Raw genomic sequence first — 14,648 nt, forward strand, 5'->3', positions numbered from 1 at the left:
TCCCCACTCCATGGTCTCCATCCCTGATAAGGCCACCTTTGATTGCTTCCTTGTATCCCTCACCACCTCCATTCCCCTACTTCCTTCCAACCCCACTTCCTTCTGCACTCATCCATGGAAATCCCTCCCCCAAGTCACTTGCAACTACAATTTCAACCTCCCAACTACCTAGCTTTTGGCCCTCCATTCGTCATGATGCTTCTGCAGCCATCGACTTGCTCAACCACTCCCTCATCTCCACCTGTGATTCCTGTGTCCCCAGCAAAACCTTTACTATCTCCCATTCTGGTTATTCTCCCTGGTATGGCCCCTATCTTCGCTCTCTCAAGTGCAGACTTGAGTATCTGGTGCACAACTGGCTTAGCCGTCATCACCAGATCTGGCTGAACCACATCATGTAATATTGGGCCTCATTCTCCTTTGCCAAAAATGCCCACTACTCCAGGATCATCCTGGAGTGTAAAGATAGGTCCCAGCTTCTTTTTTCACGACCAAATGTTTCCTTAAATCCCTCTTTTCCTACTCCTGCACTGTCAGCTCCAGCAACAAATGCAAAAAGCTCATAATTTCTTTGTTATTAAAATTGAGATTCAGTTCATCTACTCCTGCTGCTCCCCCCTCCTTTTGCCCCCAAATCAAAGCTCCCCTCTCCCTGCCCAGCTGCAGCCCTGAACTCACATTTCTCTCCCCCCAGTGCCCTCTTTGTTCCTGTGACTCTGGCCTCATGCATTCCCCACCCCCCTTCTGCCCCACCATCAACCGCCATGCCTTCAGCTGCCTACTCCCAACGCTCTGGAATTCCCTCCTTAAACCCATCCGCTTCTGGGCCCCCCTTCTCCCCCTTAAAACCCACATATTTGACAGAGCCGTTGGTCATCCCTCCTAATATCACCTTCTTTGGTTCAATATCCATTTTTTGATTATGGCTCTGAGAAGAGCTTTGGGCCGTTTTACTACATTAAAGGCATTATATAAATGTTGTTGTAATGGAGACATTAACCCATTTAACACCTCTTTTAAAATAGTGGACTGGAAAACCATATAGACATGTTAAACCGTTGTCCATTATTGCCAACAATAACTTTGAGCCTAAAACCTGTATTTTTTAGTGATTTATAGTTTAATTACTGGTCTCATATCACCACAGCACGGTACCTGACATATCTGGGTAAGGGATATAATACTAATACAGGCCATTATCCTTTTAGCAAGTAGCACAGTATAGCTCTGGCCGTGTGTTAGATTGGCTAACATGAGACATTTTAGTAGCACTGCAGAGCTTTGAAACTGAACTTTGAATACTGTTTTCCCAGGAGAGTTGTACCTGGAAATTCTGGTTCATTCAAATAAGATGAATCATTCAAAGGTTCCTGCATTCTGGTGGCCTGTTTCAGAGCAATTTTATCCAACTCCCTTGCCATCATTCATTGTTCAAGGTTTTCTACTGTTTAACAATTACCAACACAAAGGTTGCTCAGAAGGCCATTGATATTCTTGCACAGGGTTGTCATTCAGGATTTTTCAGGCTATTTGTTTTCTTCACAATGATTAAAAAAAAAATCCCATGCTATACCAAAAAAGGTATTGTTGTCAAGGTATTGTGTATCACTCAACAATCATTGTAAAAGAAAGTTAGTTCAGCAAAAGATGTTTTTTTAATTTTACACTCAAAAGAAAATATACTTCTCTTAACTATGAAATTTAACAAAGTATTACTTTAAGAAAACAAACCACTTTTCTCTACAGCGAGGCTGTACATGTTTGTTACTTAAATTGCTGTAATTTCCTTAGAAATCATCTGCCTTTATATTGTTTTCTACAGGTGTCTACATCACAGCACTTATATTTGGATGTCTTCCCCGTTTAAATTAAGAACTCCTTGTATATATGTACTAGGGTTGCCAAGCCTCCAGGATTGTCCTGGAGTCTTCAGGAATTAAAGACTAATCTCCTGGACATTGCTGTGAGTAACCCAGGAGAAAAATCAAAGGGGCATCAAAAAAAAGTTTTTTTTAATTTTCTTTGAACACTTTTGTTTATTATTTATAAATATTTTGGACATGGAGGAAAAAGGCTGTTTGAACCAGTTGGGTGGCTGGGGGCAGCAGGTCATGTGATGAAACCTCCAGGAATATGTCCAACCAGAGTTGGCAACCCCTACGTACTGCAGATAAGGAATTTGATAACTGAATTCTGTTATTTATGTAATGTGCAACTTTGAGGGGTGAATTTCCATTATACGTAGATCCCATCAAAGTCCCAGCAGAGAGTTTGGATTTGTGAGAAACCTTCTCTTTTTTGCTGTAAGTATAGAATGTATTATTTATGCCCAGAACATTCTTCCTTCAACTAATGTCACCAAAATAGATTAATTGGTCATTCATCTCATTGCCATTGTGGGACCTTGCTGTACATATGTTAGTCGCCACATTCACCTACAGAACAACAGTGACTACACTACAAAACTAATTCATTGGCTGTGGAGGGTTTTGGTGTATCCAGGGGATATGATATTTGCTATTTAAAAGGCAAGTTCATGTGAATGAGCCTGAACAGTGGCTGCTCAGAGGCTATTCAACTGTGCAGGGCATTACAGTGAAACCCACTCCTGTACTCACCTAACATCCATTTTCCAGGAGGGATTGCTGGATTACTACATAGAGTAGGAATTTTCTCCTCCCTAGGAGCAGAGAGGACAATTGTAGTACGCTTACAATCACCCCATCGGAGAGTGGTCAACTCAGAACAGATCAAGCAGGCACATTCTCAGTTCAATGTCTCATTAAACAATGCATCACTCATTCAGTATTGCACTGAAGTGTAGATTATATGTTCAAGTCCATAGTGGGGCTTGAACCCACAAACTTCTGACTGAGATGCAAAAGTGCTATCACTGAGGCAAGTTAACACTTTTATGAGCTAAATAAAAAATAACTCCATATTTGCAGCTGTGATTAAGTCAGTAGCAGGGGGAAATGTTTACAGGGTGTGCTCTCAAATGTTAAGAAGCCATTTGGATGAGTTGCTGGAGGGCTACAAGTGCCTTTGGAACTCCAGCCTGGTGTGGCTATGACGAGAGAATGGGAACACTCAAAATCCTCAACTCGGCTGGTCAGTGGTCACTTATGAAAACTTTAGTGTTCTACCACGCTCTTTTTCAAATAGTGCCAAGGGATTTTTTACTTCTACCTAAGAGGGCAGACGGGGCCTTGGTTTAACGTCTCGTCCGAAAGAAGGCACCTCCGACAGTGCTGCACTCCCTCAGTACTGTACTGAAGTGTCAACCAAGATTATGTGCTCAAGTCTCTGGAATCCATGATCTTCAGACTCAGAGGCAAGAGTGCTACCACCGAGCCAAGGCTGACCCCAAAATTCAGGAAAGGAAAGGTAATAGTGAGATTACTGGAAGAAAAAAATGATTTTTTGTCTTCTTATTGAAACATTTATGTGGAAGTCTCCCAATGGAAGCTTGATTATCCTCACTTTATTTTCTTCTTCATCATTTACCTGGTAGATATTGTGAAAAATGACACCATTTGTCAGATAAACAATGACTAAACCCCAAGAGGATTATGTAGAGAGAATTAGACAATAAGCAAATAAATGGTGAGTTATCTCAAGTTCAAAGTTCTTCTTAGAAAGCTTGGCCATAGTTTATCTTACCCACCTCAATTCCATAAGGGTAGCAAACTTTTTTGTTTCAAATGTTCAAGTCCCTGGGGTGGCAATCATTACTACAAGAAGTTGTAGTAATGCATTTGATTTCTGTTGGAGCAAATAAGTGTTGAAGATGACTAGACAAGTTGATGGGAGAATGGGAATCTTCAAAATCCTCACCTAGGCTGGTCACTTATGAAAACTTTAATGTTTTACCCTGCTCGTCTTCAAACAGTGGGACCTTTTGCTTCTACTTGAGAGGGCAGACGGGACCTCGGTTTAACGTCTCATCTGAAAGACGGCACCTCCGACAGTGCAGCACTCCCTCAGTACTGCATTAAAGTGTCAGCTGAGGTTATGTGCTCAAGTCTCAGGAACCTATGACCTTTTGACTCAGAAGCAAGAGTGCTACCACTGAGCCAAGGCTGACACCAAAATTCACAGTGCTAGTGGAAGGGAAGGGCTAACTCTCCACTGAGCCAGGCACAAAGAACACACATTAATGCTACTATACAAAAATATACCCAGTGTTTCGATGAATAAAAGTCAAACAAATGAATATTAGATCAGATTGCACAATATTACCATTATACCAGGTCCAACTACTAACATTATTTTCTTTCCTAATCTAAACTGTTCAAGCTCCTACAATCAGATGTACAGCTATATGCTGAGAAGTGTGCACCTTGATGTAGTGCAGTGATTTTGATCTCCATTTATCTGAGAAAATGTAAATGTACTCAAGCTTGTTTATTTCTGGATCCTAATAATTATAGGAAGTGGAAGATCAAGGATTCGTTGCAATGTTTATTTTTCAGAGGATTGTTTAAAGTCCCACCTGGTAGTCTAAGGACCCTTGACTTTGCAGTGTTGATGTGGGTACACATAAACCTTTTATTTTGCTTTTAGAACCTCTATCTTCATGTACAAGTTCACAAAGATGGATTCAACAAGGGGTTTCTACAGGTCTTTTGTTTGTATACACAGAAAAGGTACGATGAAAAAAGAACTGTCAACAATAAAATAGAAGATATATATATTATATATATATAGCAAGCAATGTAGAGGAACTACAACACTGTAATCCAACTGAGCTTTGGGTAATATTTCAAAGTAGATTTGTGACCATATACATATATTTTGAATATGTACATATACATATATATGTGAACCTTGAGGCAGAAGGCAGTGTGTATCCAAGCCTTTACCTGTCTTCACCTGATGCCCAGATATATGCACTTTCCAGCAGTAACCCTGGCTGATTTATCCCCTCTCTAGCCCAGGATGCTTAGCCAAATATATTGGCCTCAACGCTGCTCCAGTCATGATCAGCAAATTCAGCTTGCACTTGGGACTTTCATAGACTGTAGAACTCAGCGCCACAGTGGGCAGTGTATTTACCTATTCAGCCATTGGGATGTGCTCTATTTATTTTCTATAATATAAAAACGTAACTGTGCACTGAATTGATTTGCAAGGTATAAGACAGTGCCATAGGGAAAAGTCCTTTGCATGGAATTGTGATTTGACTTGAAGATCATAAAACACAAGGACTGGATAGCAAAGGGTTCATTATAGTGGACTATTTCTCAACCAGTTGTTTTTTTGCTCTGGAAAGCATGCTTCCCACACACATCTACCCACTGACGGTAGCAAGCACTGAACTGGGAAACGTGAACTTTACTCCAGCTTCAATTCATACTTTGTTCTAAAAGCTGAAAACAAACTTTGAGCAGCAGGACTGAGATGTTAACCCATATTTCTGTTTGTTACTAATTTAAAATACTAGGTTTGAAACTGAACAAATATGCAGTGTAAGTCATGACTGCATTGAAGCAGGTTGGGGTGGTAATAGATACCACCTCAGTTAATTTCACCCGGATCCATTTCCACCCAACTCCACTATTGTAATTCCTTGTCCCACACAACTCTCGCTGGTGCTTGTCCACCTGAAGCCAGATCATTTGCCATTATTGCCTATAGCTCCACAATGTTCACACCAGCAAGCTCATTTCAACAAAGTGAATTTCAACAATGTATAATGGCGGCCATGTGAAATTTTCACACAGCTGCACGGCAACCATGTTGGGTGTGTAAAATTTTTCATAAAAGGTTAGATTTCCCAAGACCTTGCAAGTAACAAGGTACCTCACACACAGCAAGCCTGCTGCCTGTGATTTTTTGATGTGCCCTCACCACAACACAAGGACTCGGAGAATCTTATCTAAACCGTTACCTTGGAACTGAAAAACATCCAGCAACATGTCATTCCAAACTTGAGTTGTCACTGGTGCATTTTGTGTTGGGTTGAAGTGCTGCTGGTTACAGGTTGACTAGTGCTGGTGGTAGCAATTTGAACTTACACATTGTAAGAGCAACTGGTCCATATGTGTTCTGCTCACCAGTATTGATGTGTGTTTAAACAGGCTCTCTGTTGATTTTTGAAATCAGCAATTTGCCCAGATCAGCACTGTGAAGCCTGTCAGTGGAATCGTATGACATGACCAAATGCTGCTTTTTGCACTCATATATGTTGCTAGGGAGCCTTTGGTTGGTGGTAGGGGAGCATTTTTGGCCAGCTCTCTTAGCAGTGTGGGGAGTTTGGTGATGAGAAGCCCAGCCAGGGAGAGCTTCAACCCAGCAGTTCAGCCCATAAATCAACTAATCCAATGCTAGCTAAAGTTGCTGACAGAAGCAGAAATTAGTGGGGAAAGAAGGAAAAACAAAATACTAGCCTTGCAGCGTCTTTGACCTGAAACATTAACTCTGTTTCTTTCTCCACTGATGTTGCCTGACTTGCTGAGTATTTCCAGCATCCGCAGTATTTTGCTTTTGAAAATACTAGCCTTGTCTACCAGTGTTCTATTATCATCCTTGAGAATGCTCCTAGTTAATCAGCTGCAGAGTTTGCATAAGTGAGGTTCAACTGTACATGTGCAAAAAAATTCTAGGATATATTTATTATCTCCACATACATGGTATAAATTAAATGATGCAAAATAATTAGTCTGTGATACTTAAATAACCAAATAATTGGGGGGGCAGGGTAGTGATTAGGTTTTTAAATGTTATGTTCAGATTTTGTTCTCCATTACCCTTCTGTGAACCACAAGCCAGCAGTTAGTTGCTTAAAAATTATCCACCATATTCAGAATTCCAGTTTAAAAGTCTAAGTATTTCTTCCAATTATTCACGTTTAAAATTTGGTGCTGCATGGATCAACCAGCAGGGGTCTCATAACTGAAGGAGTAACACGCAGGGCAGTCAGTTTCAGAACTGCTTTTCCAGACTCCTTAATGACCAACTACCTACCCAGCCCCATTAGGGGTGGTGGATATGTGTGGGTACCCACTTTGATGATAAAATAAATTGAATAGGAAAAGACGTCTTATCCTTCCAAAAAACAACATATACATTGAATCACAATAAATCAATCTACGAGGCACAGGTCAGGAGTGTGATGGAACACTCTCCACTTGCCTGGATGAGTGTAGCTCCAACAACACGCAAGAAGCTTGATACCATCCAGGACAAAGCAGCCCGCTTGATTGGCACCCCATCCACCAGCCTAAACATTCACTCCCTTCACCACCGGCGCACCATGGCTGCAGTGTGTACCATCCATAGGATGCACTGCAGCAACTCGCCAAGGCTTCTTCGGCAGCACCTCCCAAACCCACAACCTCTACCACCTAGGACAAGGGCAGCAGGTACTTGGGAACACCACCACCTGCATGTTCCCTTCCAAGTCACACACCATCCCAACTTGGAAATATATCACCGTTCCTTCATAGTCGCTGGGTCAAAATCCTGGAACTCCCTACCGAACAGCACTATGGAGAACTTTCACCAAACAAACTGCAGCGGTTCAAGGCGGTGGCTCACCATCACCTTCTCAAGGGCAATTAGGGATGGGCAATAAATGCTAGCCTTGCCACCGACGCCCACATCCCATGAATGAATAAAAAAAACCAATAATGACAGTAATACTGTCAGTTGCAACGGAGCATGTTGTGAAGACTTGTCCTGTAGCCGGAATCTTTAAATCAAACTGTGTTCTTGAATCTACTCTATTCCCATATATCAATTATTGCTTAGTTTGCACAGTTGCAGTTCAGTGAGTTAATCCTCACTTATATTTAGATATTCCAACAGTAGTTCTGCAATTCTACATTTGTTGGAAACTGCCCTGTCTCATATTAAACAATCAGCAACAAAGCAGTCTTTTATCATTAAATGTTAAATTGCTAATTAGCAGGTTGCAATAAAAAAAACTGACTCTTTGGAAGTCATTTGCAATGGTTCTCTGACTGGGAAAGAGTTAATGGAAGTTTTACTTTTAAAACAGAAGTTAAACAACTGTGCACAAAATTAGTGGGGACTGTGATGTCTTTTTGTAAGGAGCATGTCGTGACTGTACAGAGCATACCAGTCTTTGTAACAGCTCATTGTTAGACAACCAGAACATTTGCCAAGTAAAGATACTGTTGAAATAAATACACACTAATGGTGTGTTTGGGAATTCCTAAGGTACAATTGGTAAAAATTACTATAATTTGTGTCTGGTTGTACTATGTCTTTTTTTTTTAAAAGCCACGTGACAGTTTCCCCATGTAGTTTTATTAGTTAGAAAATGGCTACATTGATCGAAGTAAATAAGATGCTGCCATTTGGTCTATCAAGCATGCTCATTCCAATGGATTAGCTGCTGCGGACTCTCCCCATTTACTCCTGGGACCCAGAGGCAATTGAATTAAAAGTCCAGGACATTAATCTAATAATAACATACATTATGCAACCTTGGCTGATTGCATTCCATGGATCACACTCCATGCCCTAACAGGACTGAAGCCACTGTGTGCAGTAGACTATGATACCCAGGTGCAGAATCTCCTCCGACAAGACTTCTACCCAGCCATTTTTCAAAGTTTGCTGACAAAACATTTTCTACTTTCTTCATGTATCTATGCGATGTGTCTACATTTGGAATGTTATGCAGATTTAGGTGCCCTACCTTCAAAAAAAAAATACATTGCTGCATTGAAGAGGTTTCAAAGAACAGCAACGAGGGGAATGATTCCAAACTTAGATGAGGCTTATGGCATTGGACTGGTTTCATTGCAAACAAAAAAGGGGTGCCGGAAGAGTTATTAAAATGTTGAAAGGCATGGATAATGGGAATGCATGCAAGTTGTTTAGCTTAGACTGATTGCAGAACAAGATGACAAAAGTGTAAAGTTGTTAAGAGAAGGTCAGCAATTAGAAAAAATTTCCCCATCCCAAATCAGAGGAAAAATTCAGATCTGTGTTCTGCTGCCAACCCCCCCAACAAACCTGTGGAAAATCAACTTGTCATTTTGGAAAAATGCAGATATTAGGGAATGTATAGGACTGTTGGGATAGCAGTAGAACATTTGAGTGGCTTGCTGGTCCGAATAGGTTAAGAATATTTTAGTCTGGGTTCTTTCTGAAGAAACTATCTACGAAATGAAAAGGAACAGAAACACGGATACCAATAATTAATTTATTGAGCACATTTAGAAAGCAAGGAGCTTCCGATTTTTACCAGCTCTCACATACAACTTTCCAGCTGTTGCAAGATGTCCGTTTTTTTTCTCGTTAGTGATTAAAGTACGTGGTGTGAACCATACAGCAGGAATCTTGCAACCCCTTCCCCCAGGTTAATTTCTATTGCCTTCAGTTAGTCGCTGGGATAAATTTCAAAACAGAGGACTGCTGTTACAGGAGATAAGACAAAAAGTACACACAAATGTACACTTTGTTATCGGATTTCTGGGGGGAGAAACATCAGACATATTCCAGAAAGGTATTAAATCAAGTCTTTACATGAGTTAAACCAGATCAAGAATAACAAAAAGCTCGGAGACTGGAGTAAAGCAACATCACTGGAAGCCAATTCAAGTTTAGGTTTGCAGCTCCTTTTTCCTTCCAAGTTGAAGCACTCTATGCCTTGTAGAGAGCCACCACTGTAAACCGTAATTCATCAGGGTCACGTTGCATAAACTTCTTACAAACTCCTATTGCATCCTAGAAGACAAATCAAAAATTACAACAGGGAGAAATTTAAAACTTCACATGGAAAGAATAAAACCATATCATACTGTGTGCAATAAATCTCGATAAACAAATGTTCTGATCAATATTGTTTTGATTGATGCTGTTTTGATCAAATTGGTTACTAGGCACTAATCTCATTATTGTGGAGAGAAAGACTTCAGATTACATCCTCAAATTAGGGAATGTATAGGACTGTTGGGATAGCAGTAGAACATTTGAGTGGCTTGCTGGACTGAATAGGTTAAGAATATTTTAGTCTGGGTTCTTTCTGAAGAAACACGATCTACGAAATGAAAGGAAACACGGATACCAATAATTAATTTATTGAGCACATTTAGAAAGCAAGGAGCTTCCGATAAAAAAAACTTCTGCAGCAGTGAAATCACTCCGAAGCATTGTTTAAACATACTGTGACATTGATGGGATTCTATTTTAGTTTGGCCTATGCACTCCAACTTGTTGATTAGTCTTTCACTGCAAACAGTTCCCAATGAATGACCATAGCAGAGTCTGGAGTTATATTTAACAGTTTATTGTGAAATAATAACTAATTAAAATCCCATTGCTAATGTCAAAGATATTAATATCCTTTTGCATCTGAGCCAATTGACAGTTGACATTGAAATAGCAACCCTCTAATTTTTGGAAGTATCAAGAAGGATACAATATTGTAATCTAAAACAGATGATTAACAAATATCTGAATCTCGGCCTTTTAACTCAGTCCAATACATTATTACTAAATATTTACACTATTTTGTTTTCCTAGTCAACAACAGCACCACAAAGCAGATTTTTTTGAATACTTAGTTGTTTTCTCATAAAATACCAGAAATAAAAAATCTTCTGGTAGAGTTTGCTTCATTCTTCAAATTAACAGCATTCTCCACAGACAAAAGAAGTATGGCCTAGCTTGACACAGTCTAGGGAAATCAAATGCTCAGCACTCTATGTGCTTTCCTATTCCCACACTGTACGAAGCCCAAGAACCTGCATCAATATGTCTGACCTGAAGCTGAACAAACTAATTAACCGCTTGATACTAACCTCCCCCCCCCATACACCTGCAGGGATGAACAGAAGGAATGATAGCGTGAAGAGGATGCACATCATTCAAAGAATGGAGAACCTACAAGGTAGTAATTTGCCTTTCCATTCCAGACCTTCCATATACTGTAGAAGCATATCAAAATGGCTGCATATAGTGACACACTATTCCCAGCCAGAATGGAGATCGTTGGGTGATTCCTCTGTCTATCGCGCCTGGAGACCGCACTACTGGAAGTGCCTTGCAACCTCTCAACTTGAGGCCATCGAAAACTCTGCTGCCCGTATCCTGACTAGCACCAAGTCCCGTTCACCCATCACCCCTGTGCTCACTGACCTACATTGGTTCCCGATTCAGACAACGTCTCAATTTTAAAATTCTCATTCTTGTTTTCAAATCTCTCCATCGCCTCGCCCCCTCCCTATCTCTACAACTTCCTCCAGCCCGACAACCCTCTGAGATCTCTGCCTTCCTCCAACTCTGGCAACTTGTGCATCCTCGATTTTAATCGCTCCACCACTGGCGGACTTGCTTTCAGCTGCCCAAGCCCCAACCTCTGGAATTCTCTCCCTATACTTCTCCACCTCTCCTCTTTTAAGATGCTCCTTAAAAACTAACTAATTGACCAAGTCACCTGTCATAATATCTCCTTTTGTGGCTCGGTATCACTCTGTGTAGCACTGTGGGACGTTTTACTACATTAAATGCGCTATATAAATGCAAGTTGTTGATTGATTGATTTTATGCACATAACTTGTATGTAATTATCCTCCACTCACTGCATTTTGCTGGAGAAATCACCCTGGCTTTATCGGGAGATGTTGCTCTAGTTTCGGTCATGAATTCTGTTTGCTGTAGTTCGTAGAGACTCTTTCTCAATAGACTCTGTGGACTGTTTTGCTGTAGTGTGTTGTTTAAATAGACTCTTTGCTGCAAAATAGACTGCTGAGAGTCCCGTCCTAAGTCCAGCCCCGCCTCCAACTCACTGGCTGACAGTGGTGTCTATTGACACTATCAAAATTGTACAAGTTTAGGAGGTGGAGATCCTGGTGCAGGCGCCATGTCAGCAGTGGTCAGGACCGATGTGTCAAAAACGGTGTGTGCTGCAGTTAAATCTAGACGGTAATGTTCTGTAAATGTGTGATGACCGCTCCATGTGGTGCTATTAATTACTATCTGATTCAAGGATGCTCAGGAACCAACCACAGAATGGGTTGAGTGGCCGTTAACCTACTCCTTGGGCTTCTTTCATGCCAGATAATAGAATCGTAGAATTTTGCAGCACAGAACCCATTGCACTTGTGCAAGTTCTCTCAAAGAGTTAGCCACTAACCGCTTAGTCCCATTACCGTGCCCTTTCCCCATAACTCTTCATTTTTTTTCTTTTACAAATATTCCCTTTTAAAAGCTATTACAGATTATGCTTCCATCGCTGTGTGAGGGCATTCCATATCCTAACAATCCTCTGGATAAAAAAAATTCTCTTAACTTCTTCCTTCATTCTTTTGATGATCTGAATTTTATGCCCTCTCGTTGCTGACTCACCAGCTGGTGGGAATAGTTTGCCCTCTTTACCTTATCAAAACCCCTCAATTTTGAACACCTATCAGATCTCCTCTTAACTTTCTTTGCTCTAATGTAAAGAGCCCCAGTGTTTTTGTTTTAAAGTGTCTCCTCATAACTAAAGCGCTCTTTCACGGTAGTATCTTTGTGAATCTCTTCCATATACTTTCCATTACCTGGACATCTTACCTAAAAGTAAGGCACCTGACATGTTTTGGGATTTTTTTTAAAAAACAGAAAAGAATTTTGGGACTGAGTTATGTTTAGGAGTTGCATTTTTAAAACAAAGTGAAGTCACAGGTTGAAAAAGAAAGGCCACTGGCTGCAGGCATTGAAGAGTTTGTATTAAAGCCAGACAAGCCAGTCTGGGGGAACATCATAACTCATTGTATTTCAAACTGATACAAAGGACCCACTGTCTCATCCCAGGCCCATTCGCCAGGCTGGTTAGGGAGAATCAAACAGATTCCTTCTGTTTTTGGTGGTGTTGGCTAAGGGAGGAATGTTGGCCAGGAAACCAGAAGAATTCCTTACTCTTCAAATTGTGCAATGGGATTTTTAACAGGCTAACAGGGTCTAAGTTTAAAGTCTCATCTGGAGGATAGCTTCCCTGAATGCAGTACCCACCACCCCACCCCTCCCCTGTACTGCACTGGAGTGTCAGCTTGGAATGGTGCTTGAATTCACAACATTCTGACTGAGAATCAAAAATGCTACCAACTCAGGCAAGTTGGCACTACATCATGAGGAGGCTTTGGAGAAGGTCATGAGCTTCTGACTGGGAAATGTATGGTGAATGGCAAGCTGGGGGGGGAATATTTAAGACAAAAGTTTCAAAACATAAGATACAATTATTGCAACTTCTCGTACTGCGTACCTAAATGCCATTAGTAATAATTAAATATTAAACGAAGAATGAGTGATCAAAAGAGTGATGTTTAACTGAGTGTCAAAAGGAGGTGCTGAACATGAAGTTTAAGGTGTTTTTTTTAATTCGTTCATGGGATGTGGGCGTCGCTGGCGAGGCCAGCATTTATTGCCCATCCCTAATTGCCCTCGAGAAGGTGGTGGTGAGCCGCCTTCTTGAACCGCTGCAGTCCGTGTGGTGACGGTTCTCCCACAGTGCTGTTAGGAAGGGAGTTACAATTGTTAACTCTACTCAAGATTAGACAGCTCATCCAATGTGCTTAGAAAAAAAATACTAAATTTGTGGGATGATTTTGTTCAGTTTTTGAGTTCACCTTTTTGCTGACAACAACTGTCGGCATACTCCAAAGCAAATCATTCATTTTAAAAAGATTTAATGTCATTAGTATTCGACCATCAAGGTACAATTTTCAGTTGATTATGTGGACTGGATTTTCTGCACTGTCTCCCTTATTTAGGACTTGTTTCTTAAACTAAATTAACACGTAACCCACTCTTACCTCTAGCAAGCTATCAGCAGTAGTGTCGCCATGATTTATAGGGAATGGTTTGCGTCCATCTGGGTAGGAAAACCAAACAAAATTTACATTATAGCAAATAATGTTCCCTTTAGAACAAATATTAAAATCAAAAAGGTGTTTATATAGCGCATACACAATATATAAATAGGCTATTCCCAGGGTCAGCTAGTAAAACAAAACCAATGTAATTTCTAGCGTAAGTACATGGTAAACATGCAAGAACAGAGTGTCAATAAGTGACCACCATTAAAAATAAAATCACTGTACTGCATTATAAGGAGAATCCTCTGAAGCAGCAACATAAGCTGGGAGTGAGAGAACAATAAAAAGGCTCAATTTTTATACTCATGCTGGTTATGTTTCATCTCAACCCCCTCAATGTGTTATTGCCTTGGAGCACATGACACTGTGAGTCATCCTACAACACTAGACATGCAACAAACTAGAAATGTTCACAAAAGTCATCAAATGGTATCAGCATTACGACTCACACATTAAACACTGCAGCTTCGCTCATGGAACTAGGATTATATTGTTTGCTAGGTCAGCAGCATTCCAATGGCGCTTCTCTGAGGAAACAGGAGCATCCAGTATGCACTGCCCACTTCCCAGGATTACATGTACTTAAAATTTGTGGGAAGCAAAAGCAGATCAGCTCAGGTGTGATGTCCCACACGTGAATAATGGATACTTGGACAATGTGCCTGTGGAATAATATCCCAGCTGAAATCAGCTAACTAGCACAGACTGGGGGAGGGGGAAAAACCGCACACCATATAGTTTGCACAGTTAAACCACTCACTGAATAAATTCAGTCAACTATGGGCTAGCCTTGAAAGGTCATAACTCTATAAA

The 14,648-nt window shown here is 40.7% G+C and overlaps 1 protein-coding gene across 1 annotated transcript in view; it reads right to left on the reverse strand.

Annotated features, from left to right (window-relative positions):
• Nucleotides 1–9,167: 9,167 nt before the first annotated feature.
• Nucleotides 9,168–14,648, reverse strand: part of uchl3 (ubiquitin carboxyl-terminal esterase L3 (ubiquitin thiolesterase)) — a 43,112-nt gene continuing 37,631 nt past the window's right edge. Inside the window, exons 8-9 of the mRNA XM_067986530.1 lie at nucleotides 13,773–13,831; nucleotides 9,168–9,705 (exon numbers count right to left, since the gene is read on the reverse strand). Coding sequence (XP_067842631.1) covers nucleotides 9,622–9,705; nucleotides 13,773–13,831 — 143 coding nt within the window. The 3' untranslated portion in view covers nucleotides 9,168–9,621. The remainder of the gene's footprint in view (nucleotides 9,706–13,772; nucleotides 13,832–14,648) is intronic.

Source organism: Heptranchias perlo, chromosome 6 (assembly GCF_035084215.1).
Source record: "Heptranchias perlo isolate sHepPer1 chromosome 6, sHepPer1.hap1, whole genome shotgun sequence".
NCBI lineage: Eukaryota > Metazoa > Chordata > Chondrichthyes > Hexanchiformes > Hexanchidae > Heptranchias > Heptranchias perlo.